Source organism: Lynx rufus, unplaced genomic scaffold, assembly GCF_022079265.1.
Source record: "Lynx rufus isolate CCGP_SWC_20201006 ecotype Redwood Valley unplaced genomic scaffold, mLynRuf1.p SCAF_7, whole genome shotgun sequence".
In the NCBI taxonomy this organism is placed as follows: domain Eukaryota; kingdom Metazoa; phylum Chordata; class Mammalia; order Carnivora; family Felidae; genus Lynx; species Lynx rufus.
Genome location: NW_025814889.1, coordinates 48,425,247 through 48,437,825, shown reverse-complemented (window position 1 = coordinate 48,437,825; position 12,579 = coordinate 48,425,247). Strand labels below are relative to the sequence as shown.

The 12,579-nt window shown below is 40.2% G+C and overlaps 1 protein-coding gene and 1 long non-coding RNA gene across 3 annotated transcripts in view; one reads left to right on the top strand and one right to left on the bottom strand.

Annotated features, from left to right (window-relative positions):
* GUCY2C (guanylate cyclase 2C) overlaps positions 1-12,579 on the top strand; it is an 82,396-nt gene that overhangs the window by 54,828 nt on the left and 14,989 nt on the right. For both annotated transcript variants that reach the window (XM_047065800.1, XM_047065798.1), the window contains exons 16-20: positions 4,826-4,912; positions 5,989-6,121; positions 8,163-8,300; positions 9,074-9,162; positions 10,853-10,944. In XM_047065800.1, coding sequence (XP_046921756.1) covers positions 4,826-4,912; positions 5,989-6,121; positions 8,163-8,300; positions 9,074-9,162; positions 10,853-10,944 — 539 coding nt within the window. The remainder of the gene's footprint in view (positions 1-4,825; positions 4,913-5,988; positions 6,122-8,162; positions 8,301-9,073; positions 9,163-10,852; positions 10,945-12,579) is intronic.
* Positions 4,625-12,567, bottom strand: LOC124501539 (uncharacterized). The gene is made up of 4 exons (XR_006959783.1): positions 12,470-12,567; positions 10,074-10,338; positions 6,001-6,382; positions 4,625-4,921 (listed from the first exon to the last, which is right to left on the bottom strand). It is a non-coding gene; the product is annotated as an uncharacterized LOC124501539 (long non-coding RNA).

Below are 12,579 nucleotides of genomic sequence, written 5' to 3'. Positions count from 1 at the left end.
GATCATTTCCAATTTCCTAACTGGTCACCGTATGGGAAAAAAAAGATTTCATAGAAATTTTAAATGTTTACCCATGAAACAACATCAGAGAATTATTATGTCCATATGCTTACTAACTAGATCACTTAGATTTTGTCAACCAAACTTAACTACAATTTTACAAAAAAAAAAAAAAACACAAAAATAGTCAAGAGCGTAGACTTGAAAAAACAGAGAACAGATGTGGAAAAGTGAGTGATAACTTCTAAATTCACTTTATTTTACTTGCACACTTCTTTTTGTGTTAAGAGAAAAATGGAGGGGCACCCGGTGGCTCAGTCAGTTGAGCGTCCAACTCTTGATTTCGGCTCAGGTCATGATCTCACAGTTCGTGAGCTCGAGCCCCATGTCAGGCTCTGCGCTGACAGCATGGAGTCTTCTTAGGATTCTCTCTCTCTCTCTCTCTCTCTCTCTGTCTCTCTCTCCCTCACTCTTCCTCTCTCTCCTTTGCTCTGCCCTTCTGCCCCTCACACACACTCTCCCTCTCTTTCTCAAAATAAATAAACATTAAAAGAAAAATGGATAGTCATGATAGCACCAAATAAGCATTAGAGACTTGTCCCTAGTCCTGGTTCTGCTACATTCTAAATTCCTGCCCTTCTCTCCCTTGGGAGAGACTGAGACTGGCCCAGGTGTTGCCAGATGTGGCCAGGCATTCTGGCTGAGCAAATCCAGCAGGAAGAGAAAGTAAGATAGGGATGAGTTCTTAGGGAGAACCAAGCATCACCTAGGAATATCAAATCACTGGGTCATCCAGAAGGGCAGGCATACACAGAACCATTAAGTACAAGAAACAAAGTGAGGTTTCAAGCAGAAACAGGACTAGAAATGGGAAATGGGCAGGAGCAGAAAGGAGTCCAGGGCAACTGCTTCAAAGAGCATTGAAATATTTGCACTTCACCTTGTGCACTGTCTGGGCATATGTTATGAGAGCTTTTGGTCCTTGAAATGCCTTGAAATGAGCATATAATTTATCACGATACTTTGGGAAAGAAAGGGGTACTGTAACAATTAGGTCAGAATAGCAGATCTAGAAAGCAATTGGATCCAATCAAGAAGGATGTGTGGTCACTCTGCCTTTGGGCTACTTTCAGACCCAGTATTTCTTAATCACCTCCATATCCTCCCTATAATAAAGCCAAACTACCAAGTTTGGGTGCAGTAGCAACTTCAAAAATCTAAATATTCATAATACAATAAAATTTTAAAATAATAAAAATTTTAAATTAATCACTTAGATTTTTTTTCAATAGCCTTCAATTAAAAGAATAGTAGCTTTCAAAATGTACAGCATAAACTCAAATGTATCCTCCAGGGGGAAAAAAATAATAGCTCTAAGTGCTATTTTCTCTTAAAAAAACAAATAATTTAAGTATTCAATGCCAAAATTTAAAAGAATAACGATGGCCTAAAGGAAAGGAAATTTATAAAATTAATTAATATTAAAAAATGTAGGGACGCCTGGGTGGCTCAGTCGGTTAAGCGTCCTACTTCAGCTCAGGTCGTGAGAGCGTCCTACTTCGGCTCAGGTCGTGACCTCGCCGTCCGTGAGTTCAAGCCCCGCGTCGGGCTTTGTGCTGACAGCTCAGAGGCTGGAGCCTGTTTCAGATTCTGTGTCTCCCTCTCTCTCTGCCTCTCCCCTGCTCATGCTCTGTCTCTCTCCGCCTCAAAAATAAATAAAAACATGAAAAAAATTTTTTTTAAAAAATGTAGAATTTTAAGGTGCATTCATTAAGTTTTTAAAATATAAAATAAAAGCCTCTCATACTTCTAATTAAAACTTTTAAAACAAAAATACAAAAAAGTGAGAATAAAAAATAAAGCTGTGAAAAAGATATTTTCAGTTGTAAAAGAATACTTCATTTGACTTAAATTATAAAATCTTAAAAAAGGAATATTTTCAGAGGCAATATAATCATGAAAATTTGACTCAAAAACCAAAAACTTAAATAGGACAATAATGATACAAGAAATTATAATTTCCATTACAGATAATACCAGATCAGCTTAATTATTTTAAGCCTCAAAAAATAATCCTTACTGTCTACGTAAATACTATTGCAATGTTAAATAAAAAATGAACATCTTCTAAATTCATTTAGCATTCAGCAAGGTAGCATAAAGTATATGATTAAAGACTAACTACATTTATGAAATTACATGGAAAAAATATAAATAAAATACTAGTAACTCTAAGCCAGTTGTATATAAAAACCATAATATAATCAGATAGGATTAATTCTATGAAAGGAAAAAATATTACTATAATGCATCATATCAAAAAGCCATAGAAAACTCATAATCATCGTAATTGATGCTGAAAATGATCATTCAAATTGGTGCTGATATAAAATAAACACACATTCCTAATAATAAAAATCTCAAGTCTTTCAAAATTACAGATCTTCCTCAATTTACAGTGGGCTTATGTCCCCATAAAGCCGTAAGTTAAAAAAATCTTTAAGTCAAAAATGCATTTAATCCCCCTAACCTACCAAACAGCAGAGTTTAGCCTGGCCTACCTGAAACACACTCAGAACACCTACATTAGCTTACAGTTGGGCAAAATCTTTTAACACGAAGCCTGTTTACAACAGTGTTGAATATCTCATGTAACTTACTGAACACTTTACTGAAAGTAAAAAACAGGGTGGTTGTTTGGACACAGAATGGTTGTAAGTATATTGGTTGTTTACCCTCCTGATCCAGTGGCTCACTGGGAGCTGAGCCTCACTGCCCACCCAGCATCATAATTGCCAGCCCTGGGAAAAGATACCAATTCAAAATTTGAAGTATTATCTCTACTGAATGCATATCATTTTCACACCATTGTAAAGTTAAAAAAAAAAAAATGCAAGTCAAGCCATCATAAGTCAGGAGCCATCTATAGAAATGTTTTTCCGGGCAGGGCATCTGGGTGGCTCAGCTGGTTGAGCGTCCAACTCTTGATTTCAGCACAGGTCATGATCTTGCAGACTGAGGCCTGCCTTGGGCTCCACATTGACCGTGCAGAGCCTGCTTGGGATTCTCTCTCCCTCTCTTTCTGCCCCTCCCCTGCTTATATGTGCACACGAGTGTGTGCTCTCTCTCTCTCTCTCTCTCTCTCTCAAAATCAATAAACTTTAAAACAACCAACAACAAAAAGAAATGTTTTTTCATATGAAGACTAGACCAAATATGATCATTCGATTTCAGTGAAAGGAAATTTTAGAATACCAATTAATAGGGCCTGGTCAAAGGGTTTCACATGGCCTTTTATTTTTTTATTTTTTATTTTTTTCCAACGTTTATTTATTTTTTTTGGGGGACAGAGAGAGACAGAGCATGAACGGGGGAGGGGCAGAGAGAGAGGGAGACACAGAATCGGAAACAGGCTCCAGGCTCTGAGCCATCAGCCCAGAGCCTGACCCGGGGCTCGAACTCACGGATCGCGAGATCGTGACCTGGCTGAAGTCGGACGCTTAACCGACTGCGCCACCCAGGCGCCCCTCACATGGCCTTTTAATCCCTAACATGCCCAGTCAATGTTTAGATAGTGTTTTGGGCTCTCTGCTGTAAGATAGGAAACTTCATTTATTTGAGTGCTCTGGGGCCCCCTTCTAGCATCATGTTGGACAGAAGCTTCTACAGGAAACTGCTCCTTTGTGTCTTGAATCTCAAAGCAAAGGCTGTGCCAGTGCAAACTTTACAGTCCCATCTCCCTCCTGCCCCCAGGCTTCAGTCCCTGGCAAATCCCATCAGAACCTACTTTTGTAAGGAAGCAAATGGGCAAGTGTTTCCCTAGATAAAAGACAATATGCTTCCCATCTTATAAATATATAACAACCTTGGCTAACCTTGTTTAGGAACAATTGATTCATTTATGCAACAAATACTCATGAAACATCTAGATATGCCAGATACTGTACTAGATATTGAAGATACAGAACAAAAAGTATCACAGAATTTACATTTCCATAGGGAGAAGAGATAATAAATAAAAATATAAAATATATCATGTGCTAAGGGAAAGAATTACTTCAGAGACTGTCTGCCCATAATTTCCCTCCTTTAACCGGGCCTGATAGCCGCAGCTAAACCAGCCTTATCTGAAATGATTAATGACTACACTCCCTTCACTGGAAATCATTGGTACAGTTCCTGAGTTAAAACTAAAGGTCAAATTGGGCTTTTTCCCCAAACAGGAACCTATTATTAGGTTATTAGAGTTTTACTGTGAAGAATACTTATTGCTTATCTACAACCCTGCATCTTCACAGAACCATCATCGTGTTAAAATAGTAAGTTCAAATTTCTAGGTGGTACAATTCACACAAAATCCAAGAACTCGCTCTTATTGACAGAGTACTTGGTAAATGTAAAGAAAACTCAGAGCTGTCAGCCAATGGACGCAATTGATCCCGTGAGGAAAAAAAAGAGGACGGGATTCCCTAATAGCAATTCCTGCTAATCACCAGTGTGATTTCGGAGAAACAGAACCTGCAGCCCACAACCTGTGATAGCCCATTCTCCAGGCAGGTGTCTGCTCATTCCTTGCCCCCTGTCTGGCGGAAGAACCAGGATTTGGAATACGATGAGTATCTCCTCCTCATTTTATTATGGCGACAGCCACCTGATGTTTCATAGGAAAGGAAAGAAATACATGTTCAGGGAAAACAGGACAATGGCATTTCAGTTTGTTTCTGAGCCCCAGGCCTCATGATTACAAGATCATTATTAGCCTATAACAATCTCCACAGGATCCTTCCTTCCAACAGTTTCTTCCTTTTATTTTTCTGCTGTTCAGGAAGTTTTAAATGACACCATCTCCTACCCTGATGGTACATTCATGGATTGGGAGTTTAAGATCTCGGTCTTGTATGACATTGCTAAGGTAAGAGACCTACAAACAAAAGAGACATTTATGAAAATTAAACATAGGAAAACAGGTCTAGCAAGTTTTCAACCTCTCTGAGCATTGGTTTCTTTATCCATAAAATGATAATAAAAATAGTACCTATGTCAGAGGGTTGTTGTGAGGATTTCATAAATAATGCACGTACTTCATGTGATATTTGGTATAAATAAATGTTCGATATCCAAGCTACTACTTTTTATTATTATGTTTTTCCTGCTCTGAACTTGGGGTACACATTTTCATAGATTTGCTGGAAATCAAAATCATATTACGCTTCAGGCAAGACAACAGTCTTTTTAAGAGAAAATGTTCAGGACAGGCAACCCTCTTGCTCAAGGCACTAATGAATTTGGACATGTGTATTCCCAGATAGTATACGAAAAAAGGAAGTGGCTGCCAGCGGCCTCATTCAAGAACGAAGACAAGTCAATCCCAAGATTGAGCTGTTTGATACAGCCTTAAATAGCCTGAAAGTCATCTAGGACCAGAATCGGTTTTAAAAAGATTGTACGATACCCACCCTCTTTGCCACTTTTCACTCCTGTGATCCAGGCTGAAGACCAATTTCTGCAGTGACACCTCTGGCCACCAGAGGGAAGCACAGCAGCACCACACCCCACCTCCCCACACCAAAAAAAAAGGGTCGGGGTTGGGGAGGCTTGCCCTTTCGTAATTGAATTGCCCCTCCCTTCAGAAGGGCAAGTCTGTATTTTTATTGAGGTAGAAAACCAGAAATACACCCCAAGATCACAGACTAAGTGGTAAGCAGAAACACTTAAAAAAAAATTAGAATCAACCCTTTGTTTCATATACTGCATAACTGTTTAACCAGAGTATTTAGACAATTGCCTTTTAAGATGCAGTGCTTAGGCAAGTATTAGGGCATTAACAATATTTTTAAAGGAGAATTCATGGAACTAAATTTAAATTCTAGTGGTGTGATTCTGTCTGCATGCTGAAATGCTTTCAAAACGTTATTACTTTCTTTAAGATAACCAAGCAGCTGAAGAGTGTCATATCTCTTTGTTTCCCTGCCATCTGAAAAATTACAGGGCATGTCATACCTGCACTCCAGTAAGACCGAAGTCCATGGTCGCCTGAAATCCACCAACTGTGTGGTAGACAGTAGAATGGTGGTAAAGATCACTGATTTTGGCTGCAGTTCCATTTTGCCTCCAACAAAAGGTCTGTAAGGAATGACATTTTTACTAGTTCCCCACTTAAAAAAAAAATTCTCGCAAGTGGTCAGGGAGTGGTGATACTGATCAGAAAATAAACACTTGGAGCCACAAGAGGAAACAGCTGGCTCATTCTCCAGCACTTCACCCTTGTCAGTTTTTGCCAGTTTTCAACAAGTGCTTCTTGAGTTGAACAAATCTCTTCTGTGGGTTTCCTTCATCCATGTGTTTCTGGATATCAGTGAGGAAATCATGAAGAACTTACTGGCTGTGGAAGCAGAACAGGGTGAAAAAATAGAGAAGGTGAGGGTAGTGAGAGACCTTAGGAATCATCTAGTCTAACTCTTCCTTTGTATGAGTCAGAATTGAGGCTCAGAGGCTGAGATTTGCCCAAGAAGATAGAATACAAGGCAGAAGACCTATTTCCAAATTGTCATTCATTTATCTGTGATTATGATAATGGGGAAAAAAAACACTCTTATTAGTAAAATATATTCTTACCTATCCCTTTCTGGATTGTTATAAGGGCCAAAAGAGAAACACAAAGAAAAGTGATTTATCTTGTATAAAGAGCTTTTCATGTTGAACATTTACCCATTCTTTACTATAACTCGGGGTTAAACAGCCTCAGAAATATAGCACTCCCACAAAGCCTCAAAATACCACCCAAATCCAAAAACCTAAATTCGATTTCTAATTCTACTTTGCAATCCTTTCATTTTCTCTCAATAAAAGTAAAATTACAATTCCGCCCCTACTTCTTCAGTCTCATCAAGCATAGGATGACACTGGACTCAATCCAATCAGTGCTTGAAGAAGACCTACCATGTGTCAAGCATGGTTCATCTGTGGTGGAACAAGTCTCCTTTAATAGATGACTCACCACGACACAAAATCAGATGAATTGCCGATCAAATGCTATCCTCTTAAACATCACTCAGTTATACCTGCAAATCTGTGCTGTCAGTTACCTGAAGTTTTAACGTAAGCTCATCCACTTACCTGTCCTCTACCCCAAACCATTAGGATCAATTGTATATGAATCACAAATCACACAAATTAACAAGACATAAATTCAAAAAGGCAATGAACATTTGGATGGAAAACCAAACAAGGGAAATGTGCCTCAGCATAAGTGTATCATACCTCACATGAATTTAAAGATTTTTTTCATTGAAAAAGAAAATCTCAGAAAGTTTAGAAGGAGTTAGGTGATCCTAGAAAACTTGCAAGGGATGGAGAGAAATTGAATGTATGCCCTTGGTGTTACTATTTAAGTTAGGTGATAGGGTCCAAATCCCAAGTGTCTATAGGAACCAAGCACAGAACACAGGAACACTTCACTTGTGTGAAGCATTAATGAGTAGCAGGCACAGAGTAAAATGTGAGAAAACTGTATGCATTATTTTTTCAAGAATACTGTGGGAACACAAGAAAACACATCTGTGGCCAGTAGCTGATTTGGAGGCTGTGAGTATGTCCAACCTGCAAAATATCACTGATAGGCTCTTTGTTTAAATGTGTTTCAATGGGTATGCATATATGTTATACATAATATGTTCCATATTACATAATATACATATAGTATACGTATTTTATATTTTATAATAAAAACATAAATTTATGTATTTTTTATTTATGAAGGCTTTCATAGGTTTATGCCATATGTGCCACAAGCTATTAAATCCTCAGCCTTTCATATTCTACTGTAGTCGTTCTACAAATATTTGCTGAGCACTCCTATACACCAAGTGCTAGTCTAGGTAGGCTCGAGGGTTTTCAGGACTATGATTCTAGAAGTTTTAGGGACCACATTGCCATGTGACCTCACCCAAATCCTGGCATTATATAGTCAGCTCAAGAGGCAAGTGTGCATTCTCTCCCTATCACCAGCATTAGCATAAACCCCTCAAAAGTTTGGGACGTTTAAGTTCAGGGCCACTCATATTCAGGGTGCATGGGATAGGGACTTAAAGAACAAAAGCAGGTTGGAGACCTACGAGCCGCTCAGCTCCCTCAACTTTGCAATCTCAATGCTGAATTCACAGACCTGTGGACAGCCCCGGAGCACCTCCGCCAGGCCAGCATCTCCCAGAAAGGAGATGTGTACAGCTATGGGATCATTGCCCAGGAGATCATCCTGCGGAGAGAAACCTTCTACACGTTGAGCTGCCGGGATGAGAATGGTAAGAGTTGGACTCAGCCATCTGCCTTCTCTGGGAGCCTGCATTCTAGGCTGACCAAGACCCTCCTCTCTTTGTGACCACAGCTCAGTCCCCTCATCCGCAGAAGTAATGGCATATCTCCACTGCACGTCACACAGGGGTATTGGAGGGGTTGACAGGAAGAATGGTAGAATGCTCTGAAAAGCATATAACATACCAGGTGTCGTTACTCTCAGTATTATTGTCGGTTGAAGACTCTTGCCTTGCAGTCCCCCCCCCCTTCCTTTCTGATTCTAAGAAAAGATGTGTGTCTGTTTAACACCTGAGCTATATCACTCTCGTGGCACAACATATGTATTTTAGTTCTTACTGAGAGAAGATCTATAGTTTTTGTCACAGGTCTTCTCAAGGGGGAAATGCTTCCTTCCATTCATCCATCCGTTGCTTACTGTGTAATTATTATGTCCCAGGTCTTAACTCTCTGGAGGGTGGGGGTCTAAGGGATGTAGAGAGGGCAGGCTAGACTCTTGGAGGAAATATACTAAAGGTAGTGGTATTCAAGTTAAGTTTCAGAGACTTAGTAACCTTAACTTAAGCTAATAACCCCCTGGGTATAAGTGGGTATAAGACCCCTCGCCTGGTGGTCATTCATTCTTTGAGTGCTTGCCTGGGCTCTGCCATATTTTCACTGGGTACCCATCCAGGGTGGGTGAACCAATTCAGGGTCTGGCTGCTGCTAAAATTTTTTCATGCTGTATTCTTTCTTGTAATTTGCATAATTCTCATCCCATCAGAGAAGATTTTCAGAGTAGAGAATTCCAATGGAGTAAAACCCTTCCGCCCAGATCTGTTCCTGGAAACGGCAGAGGAGAAAGAACTGGAAGTGAGTGCATTTCCCTACATGAGTTTTGTGTGTTGCTATAACAAATTGCCAGCAACTTCGTGGATTGAAACAGCAGAAATTTATGCCTTATAGTTCTGGAGGCCAGAAGTCTGAAATAAGTTGTCAACAAGGTCATGCTTCCTTCAGAGGTTCTAGGGGAGAATCCATTTCTTGCTTCTTCCAGAAGCTTCTGATGGCTACTGACGTCCCTTGATTTGTGGCCACAACACTCCAATCTCTGCCTCCATGGTTCTATTTTCATCTTTTCTGTCTATTCTCCCTCTACCTCCCTCCTGTATAAGGATTCATGAGACTACACTGAGCCTACCAAGGTGGTCCACAATAATGTTCCCATTGCAAGGTCCTTTACTGAATCACATCTGCACAAACCTCTTTTCCAAATAAGGTGACATGCACTGGATTCAGGGGCCAGGACTCAGACATTCTCTTTGGGCACCGTCATCAGCCCCATGTCCTTTTCCACCTCTCCCAACTCAAGACCTGGCTTCTGAAGCACATATCGCCCTCTCAATTTTTAGGAGCTAAAAGATCAAGATGTCCATGTCATATACTTCTTAGGCTTATAAATACCACCTACTGATTAAAAAATGAATATGCCCACATCTAAAAATAATAGAAAAGTATATAGTCGTCCCTCCTTATCTACAGGGGATACATTCCAAGACCCCCGGTGGATACCTGAACTGCAGATAGTACTGAGCCCTCTATATACTAGGCTTTTTCCTCGACATACATACCTTTGATAGAGTTTAATTTCTAAATTAGGCACAGTCAGAGACTGACAAGAATAATAATAAAATAGAACAACTGTAACAATATAACAATATACTGTAATAGAAGTTATGTGAACGTGGTCTCATTCTCAAAATATCCTTTTGTACTGTGCTCACCCTTCTTGTGATGACGTGAGATGATCAAGTGCTCACGTGACGAGATGAAGTGAGGTGAATGACGCAAGCACAGGCCTTGTGAGGTTTCACTAGGTTACTATGGACCTTCTGACGATTTGTCAGCAGTAGGATTGTTTGATTCCAGACCATGGTTGACTCAGACAAGGCGGGACTGCTGGGAATTGGAATCTTCTGGGGTGGAGCGTGAGCACAGGAAACTGGAAACCTCTCGGGGTGATTCCGCTGGTCGCTGTGGTTGGAAGCCCTTGCGGAAGAGATTCGCATTAGAGTCACTGCCTCATACCCACTGCACATAAACCCTGCAAACTTCTGTAAAGCATTTTCTGCCGACAATCCAGCCCCATCCAAACCCATATCACATTTTTCATTAATTTAGGGCCCAAGGGACGGGTGAGGCAAGGTGGTGCGGAGACAGACTGAGGGGAACTAAGCAATCTCAGCCTCATTGTCAGAGTTGCGATGTTTTAAAAATACTCCCTACCTCAGGGCGCCTGGGTGGCTCTGCGGGTTAAGTGGCCTACTCTTGGTTTCGGACCTGCGTGGGGCTCCACACGGACAGTGTGGAACCTGCTTCACGTTCTCTTCTCCCATCTCTCTCTCTCTCTCTGCCACTCACCCTGGATTCAGGTTCTCACTCTCTCAAAGTAAATAAACTTAAAAAAAAAAAAAAATACTCCCTGCCTCAATTACTCCCATCAAGGGAAGAGAATAGGAGAAGATACCACCCCCTGAGCAAATCCACCCCTTCTTTCTTTCAGGTCTATCTACTTGTAAAAAACTGCTGGGAGGAAGATCCAGAGAAGAGACCAGATTTCAAGAAAATTGAGTCTACGTTGGCCAAGATATTTGGGTATTGCTGAAATTTTTGCTTTTCCTCACTTATTTCAGATTTTTCTAATAATAGTTGACATCCAGTGGCACCTCAGAATAGAATGCCTGTTCTAATGAAAAACCCCAGACTGCAACCCCTGTCTCAAAAAAATTAAAATGAGATGGAGACCAACAGACCATTTTCTCAGGGAATAATCACTTGAAAAGTTAAATAGCCAAGGGCAAAACTTGCCTGGTTAATATATAAACTCTGGCTGATCATAAATATGTCTGTTAAAAATCTAGTTCCCTGACCCTTCTGGAGGTAATTAGAAGTCTAGCACGAGTCCTGAGTATTTGCAAAGCCACTAGATCATTCTTAAGATCAAGAAGTTCTTAAAATCTTAAAATCAGAAACTGTGGCCCTAGGTGCTTAAGCCTTGTGCCATGAATCAGATTTTAATTCAGGGTCCAAAATTTTAAAAAAACAAAAAAAGCACACAATTATCCAGTAAGGTTGAATTCTAGATTTTCCGTGTTTTCAGCTAGAGTGAAAAAAATAACAGCGAAGAGATTAGGAGATCCAGCTTCTAGACTAGGGTCTGGTAATAGCTTGCTATAGGACATTGGGCAAAGTGCTTACCCTAACTGGATGTCAATTTTCTTTTTATTAAAACTGGACTTGAATAGGATGATTTCTGCAATTCCTTCCAGCTCTTATTTTCCATACTTCTCATTAAGTCAAAGATTCAGATACTTATTGAACCTAAAAGCCCAGGGCTGAGATGAGGTCAAGTGAAATCATGAAAGTGGTCATTGAAGGGTACATCTAATCTGTCATTTGTGTGGAAGGAGCAGAAAATAACAAATGATGTAATTCTTGCTCATTTTTTAATTTTTTCACAGACATTTTACTAAGATCCGATGAGACTGTATATGTGATAAGTGAAATGTAAACTCATGAAGATAAACTGGGCCCCTGATACATAGCCTTTAATAGGGTGGTTCTCAAACTTGGCTGCCCATTGAGATCACCAGGCAGGAGGGGGGGCAGGAATGTTAAAAAAAAACAACAGTGCCTGAGCCCTGCCCCAGAGAGTCTGACGTAATTGGTCTGGGGTGCAGGCTGGCATAGGGGTTTATAATAGCTCCTTGGGTGATTAGAATATGCAGTCAGGGTTGAGAAAACTGTTTTAATTGAATCAATTCATCACAAAGGGAGACCATCTATCTTTATTCCTTACACCTGCTCCCTCACCCAACTAGACTCTATACTAGTGGCTTCAAGGAAAACCTCCCTGGGGAACTTGTTAAAAAATACTGTTTCATAATCCCAGACCTAGCGGTTTCCAGTTATGTAGGTCTGAGGTAGACTCAGAAATGTATTGAAATTTTAACAAACATCCCTCCCCACCTCAGGGGATTATGATGGAGGCCATCTTCTCCTTGAGGGCAGAAGTGGTAACTTAAATCGTTGTTGTAATAATGAAATAGTAGTATTTATTCAACCCCTTCTATGGTGCTGTAGATGGTATAAACATTATCTCGATACTGAACAAACTTACAGACAATGTACCTCCTGACTGAGCTCTGCACCAAGGCTTGCAATGTGTCCCAGCGTCGAAGAAAGCTGGCATCTTCTCGAAGTGTCCTTGGCCTAACAAGATCATCCAGA